We start from the raw sequence: 6586 nt of genomic DNA on the forward strand, positions 1-6586 counted from the left end.
CCAGTCAGTTTTTACTGAAAATTCACGAATGCGTCCATCGGAATGCGCAAGCACTCGAGGAGAACGAGCAGCTTGTCCTTGACATCAATAATTTCTTGTATTTTTCTGTCACTCCGAAAACCAACGAGGAGGCCAGTTCGAATCTGCTTGATCAGTTTGTTGAGCGTAATTGCAAATTTGTCGCTGATATAGCATACGCACTAGCCAAGGTGAATTTCCCGAAAGCTTCATCACATGCATTTGATTGAAATGATATTGCAGATCAAGTTCTGAGCTCAGAATTATCAGAAAAACATTCACACGCGCACTTGGCCCGACCAACATTGTATCTACTGTGGCGTAGATTGTGATGTATCGAGGGCAGTTGTGTGTTCAATGACCTTCGGATTACCTGGAGCTTTTCTTTGTGTCTGCGACCTGTACTATGAATTTTAGATCTATACTTCAAGTTGCATTTAACATTGAGACGACCACCTAGATCTTTACCGTTTGTCCGTGTACTTATGCGAGTTTACTTTGCCAAATCTGTTCCCAAAATACTGTCATGACTTACAAGGTGAGTTCAACCATTAAGCCCTCCGAGGTGCGGTGCAGCGCAATCGCACGATGCCCATCGTGATCTGCAATGTGGCGGTGACGAGACCCGCTTGTCGATCATAGGGCACTCTCACAAACTGTCCTTTCCACCATCATCCAGCATCTTACCACTGGAAGCGTGCAATGGATAGCTCGCCCTCGACACCTAAATCCTCCGAGCCCATCACGATTATGGGGGAATATCCGTTTGACAATCGTTACGGTGACGCTGATGTTATCCTGCGTTCATCAGATGGAATTGCATTCTTCGTCCACAAGGCCATATTGCGTGTAGCATCAACCTTCTTTGCAGGCATGTTCAGCCTTCCCCAGCCTGTATCCACTTCTGGGCAGATTTTCAACCTCCACACTATCGACATCGACGAGGGAAAACGTACCATAGATTCTCTCCTTCGACTGTGCTATCCTGTTACGGATCCATCCCTTCCTAGCGTACACGACATCGAGCCCGTATTGGGAGCAGCAATCAAGTACGACATGAATGAGGCAACTAGGCTTGTGACAACGTCGCTGTTAGCTCTCCTTACTCAGGAACCCCTTCAAGTGTACGCGGCCGCATGCCGGCTGAATCTAGAGAGTACAGCGTATAGGGCCGCGTCCACCTTCTCAGGTTGTAGTGGAGACCGCTCACCGGGGTCGACACAGAAATCTACAAGTCACAAAAAGATGACATCGGTCAATACGCGTCTAAGCTTCCCTGTCGATGCGTACGATCTCGAGATGGACACGGTCTCCGCAGGAGAATATTACCGTTTACTTTGCTATCGGTCAGGCAACGCCCAAAGGCGTCTACATTTTTGGGAAAAGACGGAGGCATTTCTGCGTAAGCTCACGCCTACACCTGCCGAGACTTCACCTCGAGAATTTGATCACCCCTTTAATGATTCACTCAAGGGCGACATTATCATTCGCTCTTGTTCGAACACCTATTTTTATGTGTACAAGCAGCTACTTTCGCTCGCATCCTCGGTTCTTGCTGAGTTAATACAGGACAGTGGGGTTGGCGGGCAAGGCGAAGAAGACTTACCAGCGGTTTTACTACCAGAGAGCGACTCCACACTGGCGGTATTGTTGCAACTTTGCTATCCGCTGGTTGATCCTGTCATCCATACTCTGTGGGATGCACACAATCTTCTGGAGGCTGCCACGAAGTATAAAATTGTGAGGGCCGTGGAGGTTGCGAGGAAGAGGTGGTTCAAGGGAATATATGAGGAGCCAATGAGAGTCTTCCTTAGAGCGACGCGGTTGGGTTGGGAGAAGGAAACAACAGAAGCAGCAATGCAAATAGCATACAGCAAAGTAAAAAACGATATCACAGATCCGGGGATAGTATTCGAGATGGATAGAACGCCGGCCTTTGCTCTCCGCCGACTTCTCGTATTCCGACAGAAGTGTAGAGAGGCCATCGCTCTAACGAGAGGTAGCAAACTTCCACGGGAGACACTATCGTCGTTGTATTGGGATAGCCAGGCAAGCAATGTGCTCGTCCCCAATACAGCAGCCAGTAAATTCTTGCTTCGGGTTCATCAATATGCCTATGAGAAGACACAAGTACTCAGAGAGAACGAGAAGCTTGTTCTGAACATCGATCAATTCTTGCCGTTCTCCATAACACCACCAACAAACAACGAAGAGGCCAGTTCCGCGTTGCATGATGAAATTGTCGAGCGCGATCGCACATTTATCACCAACATAGCATACGCACTAGCCAAGGTGAGCTACCCAGAAACCATTGCCTTACCGCTGAATTGAAATAACATTCCAGATCAAGTTCTGAGCCCAGGATGATCGGCCCATACATATAAAACGTACTCAGGACGTCTATCTCTCGCGGCATAAGTTGCATAATTTCGATGATTCTCGAGTGTAACAATACCTTCGCACCAAATTGACCATTAGAATAGCACCCTCTACTATACTGAGAAATGGGAGCGTAGTCGCCGGATCTGTAGTCAATACAAATAGGGACCAAGCTGCCTCTGTTCAGCTGAATCATCTCATTCTTCTAGGTCTAAATCTTTCGTCACGTCCTCCCAGGAAGCCATCGTCTGAGACAATTTCTCACAGTACGCCCGCGCTGCGTCGTATGTAGGGTTTCCTAGGAGCAGATACAAAGGGAGCTCCCTTCCCTTTGCTTTCCCCTCTCCATTTATCGCGTCGACAAGAACCTTCATCGCCTTCTCCGGGTCGCCCGGGGCATTTCTCCACCTCTCGTTGAAGTCGACCATGGCCTCGTCCCGGAATGTGTCATATGCGGCGATGCGGTTGTGCACGACCAGCGGACGAGTGTGTATGTTCTCCGTACGGAAGCCTCCGGGGCAAAAGATGAGGACGCGAACGCCAAAAGACTTCAGCTCCGAAGCATATGTCTCGCCTAGGACTGCAAAAAAAAACATCAGTTAGACCCTTAATGACACATGATAAACGGCATACCATGCTGGGCCGCTTTTGATATGATGTAATGAGCCGTCAACTGAACATCCGACGAGGTCATATTATGGAGAGAAATGAAATTTGACTGTGCTTACAGGTATCTCGGCATTCCAGACTGAGCGACTGCCCAAGAATACAACCATTCCAGAACGTCGATCCCGCATATTTGGAAGCACCGCGTTTGTGACGTTAATTGTCCCGGTGATATTGGTGGAAAGATGGGTGTCAGAAAAAGCAGCTCTAACGGATATGCTCGTATAGGCTTCATGGGATGCAAAAGTCTGAATATTTGACGTACCCGCCTTCCTCTAGAAGTGCTTTGGGAGCTGAGCCGGCGTTGTTAACCAGCACATCAATACGACCCCACTTTGCCAGTGCACCATCGACCTTCCCCTGGATGCTCTCCTGTGGATCATTCAGGTCGAGCGCAAGAACTTGCAAACGGGCGCGGTCTGACTCTGTTACATTGACCTTAAAGTCTTCTGGCTTTCGGACGGTCGCGATCACATAATCCCCTCGGGAGAGAACCTGCGAGACTAAGCGTTTCCCAAAACCCGTTGAAGTTCCTACGAACAAAGACGGTCAGCATCAGCAATATGTATGATAGCCGAGAGTAATTTCACGGCTTATGGGTCAACCAGGAAAGACAGGAGAGATCTCATCGCGTATGGCCGGAGAGAAGAACGATTGCACTATCGTAATGAAAAGTTCGCTTGGCCTCAGGCTTGGAGCAATGACACGAACCGGTGACCATCCAGACTTTCCGCTGAGAATCTATAGGCATAGCTGACATTGCCCTACGTCCATCACTCCGTTGACCCATAGTTGCATGAATCGTCTGTGCCTGCAATAGACATCCCGGGCGTTGTCCGAAAAGACACGGTGCTATACAGACTGTTGAGCAGTTGGTAGCGGAACACAGGGAAGTTATACTCACATGCGAGGTGAGAATGGCGAAAGTTTGAACGAATGCAGCCCGTTCGCAAGAGTATCATGTCAGCGTCGAGTTGAAAGCAGAACAAGATGGTAATTAGCCGCAATACCACATGTGCGCATTGAGGGTCAGCTCTAAACCAAAACAACTAAGTACTGTAAGACATGGCTGTGAACTCATGAGACTAAATCTGAAACTGGAAGAAAATTAAATTGACAATGACTCGACTCGACTCGGGTTGCTGAGTCAGGGCGCAGTGCCAATTTCAGATGTCCTTGTGGACATGCTGAGGATACAACCATATAATATTTATGAAGAACATAGTTGTCAGCATTAATGGGGTAGTGGTAACCTGGGTCGTTGCCATCGACCCGCCGGGGGTTCGATTCCCCCTTAATGCAATGTGTGACAAGATTCTTTTACCTAATTGCGTTCCTTCAAGCCTCAGTTTTCCCTCATGGCATTTTTTTGCTGTTGATCTTAACGGCTGTCGCCTATTTACTGTCGTATTCACGCTTGCATTCAATTCACATCGCAGAAGTGGGAAGGATACATTCAGCAATAACTTCGTAAATAGCAATTTGCAAAACAGGTTTTGGAACGAGCTATTTCCTCACACTTATGGTTCGTACAATTACTCACATTCGTGGCCTGGAGCTACATAGTACATGGTTATTTAGCGGACAATGGACATGGCATCATGAATAGATGGACATGCTCTCAACAATTTGTGCGGCACATTACTTCGCCGCGGGGATGCGCGGATCGACGGGCCCTTCCTCTGTCGACACGACTTGGTTCAGGACAGAGGCCACGCGATTGTTGGTCGTCCCGACCTGAACGGTACTAAGCATGCACATGAGTGTCAACACTCAAAGACACAAAGAAGATGTACTTACGTTAAGTTCAAAGACGAAGTAACAACTCGCGTGGCAGGCACACCCAAGATGTCGACGGTCTCAATGATGGTCGCTGTGTAGAAGACACCGACATTGCCAGCCTGTCACGCATGCGGAATTAGGTTGTCATAATGGAATACATAACGGAAGAATTACCAAGCCGAGTGAGTTATCCTTCTCCTTTGGAACACCAACAGCACCGGCGTAAGTTACACTCGCAGATTTCTGCAACGCCTTCTGGCCCTCGAGAAGTTGCTGATACTTCTCGCGCGTTATATGCTTGCCATTCACCGTGATATGAGCATCGTCGGCAATAAACTGGTTGAACGCGCTGGTGAAGTCGTCTTGAGTGGTGGCACTGTAGATGGCAGAGAGGTTGGTTTTCGTCCACTCAGTGAGGGGGAAGATAGCAGTCATAATGAGTAGATGTGTGAAGAGTTGTAGTAACTTGAGATGGTTTGATGGATGGGGACTAATGCGACAGTTGTATTGATTGTGTTTGGGTCAGTCTGAATTTATATCCTGTAGCAATGGAAGACGCTCACTCTCTCTTAGTTCCTATACGTATAACGAAATGCAGATGCGCGGATATCACGAAATGATTCAGTGACGTGCCACTGGATTATGAATCAATGGAGGAGCTGCGCTGATTAGGTGCTGATGACATGAGCGGCGATGTCGTCTCCTTGACACAAGCGGGATATGCTGCGAAGCAATGTAGGTTGGTGCTAGCGAGGCACTAGTAGGTCACAGACGAGCGCGCTATGTATGGCGCTCATGGAGTAGCTGTCGCCGATCGGAATAGTCAGTACACCAACTTTGTAAGTCGAGTACTTACAAGGTTGCACCCTTCGTGCAGCTAACGCAGGGACTATCACATTCGAAGTCAGACACAGTTCGACCTATGCAGCTGTGCTGTTGGTCCGGTGGGAAATAAAAGCACTGAACGAAATACTGGACACTGACACTACTGTATCCGTATCTGCACTGAACGCCCGACAGACACCTGCCATCAATGTGAGTAACATAATCTGAACGTTTCCACAATTCAATCATTTGATTATAAGAACAGCCAATATCAGAGCGCTATTGGTCTCGTACCCATACTACGTGTCGACATATCTGGGTACGAGACCGAGCGCTATGAGTGCTTGAACGCTCCTAAAAATGATACATGCTGTGTGTAGGCTATCAGCAGACTGCAGTGCCTGCCGGTAGAAATTGCATGACATAGAGCCACCGCATTGCTGAATTAAAAACAAACAGCATGAGACATCTCTGGGCCAGATGGCACATGGGGTTCTAACCACATGCTTCGTATCACCGAACACTAGCCAAAACTTACATTGCTATCATTTCTGATGGAAACCTTCAAGGCAAAAATATGTCAAGCAGAGCCCTCCAGCGTTGAGCGACTGCGTACCCATTCCTCGGGAGTTCTCGTGACTGCGATTGATCATACAGGTGAGCACGATGGAGATCCGCTGACCGTCAATGTTCTAATATCAATAGACTATCTCGACAAGAAAAGCACAAAAGACTGACTCAGCTAGCATCCGCGCCATTGTCTCGTATTCTTCGTAGACGCACCTATGACCTGTACTACCCGTCACCAGGAGACTAGAGATGTGTCTCACGCCAATTCATTTGCGATACGAATTTAGAACCAAGAGATTCGCCCCGTGATTTGCCCAAAAAAAAACAAAAAAACAAAAAAAAAAAA

General features: G+C 47.9%; 3 protein-coding genes across 3 annotated transcripts; 1 reads left to right on the forward strand and 2 right to left on the reverse strand.

Moving 5' to 3' along the window:
• Positions 1 to 720: 720 nt before the first annotated feature.
• On the forward strand, positions 721 to 2374 carry FIBRA_03740 (uncharacterized protein; the record flags this gene model as incomplete). The annotated part of the gene is made up of 2 exons (XM_012325569.1): positions 721 to 2310; positions 2363 to 2374. 2 exons carry the CDS (start codon positions 721 to 723, stop codon positions 2372 to 2374), a joined length of 1602 nt encoding a protein of 533 aa, XP_012180959.1.
• A 220-nt stretch (positions 2375 to 2594) lies between these two features.
• FIBRA_03741 (uncharacterized protein) lies at positions 2595 to 3814 on the reverse strand (the record flags this gene model as incomplete). The annotated part of the gene is made up of 5 exons (XM_012325570.1): positions 2595 to 2977; positions 3031 to 3070; positions 3126 to 3270; positions 3329 to 3596; positions 3775 to 3814. 5 exons carry the CDS (start codon positions 3812 to 3814, stop codon positions 2595 to 2597), a joined length of 876 nt encoding a protein of 291 aa, XP_012180960.1.
• An 890-nt stretch (positions 3815 to 4704) lies between these two features.
• FIBRA_03742 (uncharacterized protein) lies at positions 4705 to 5280 on the reverse strand (the record flags this gene model as incomplete). Its single annotated transcript, XM_012325571.1, has 3 exons — positions 4705 to 4810; positions 4864 to 4964; positions 5020 to 5280. 3 exons carry the CDS (start codon positions 5278 to 5280, stop codon positions 4705 to 4707), a joined length of 468 nt encoding a protein of 155 aa, XP_012180961.1.
• Between the last annotated feature and the right edge of the window lie 1306 nt (positions 5281 to 6586).

Source organism: Fibroporia radiculosa (genome assembly GCF_000313525.1).
Source record: "Fibroporia radiculosa TFFH 294 genomic supercontigs, scaffold2256, whole genome shotgun sequence".
Classification (NCBI taxonomy): Eukaryota; Fungi; Basidiomycota; class Agaricomycetes; order Polyporales; family Fibroporiaceae; genus Fibroporia; species Fibroporia radiculosa.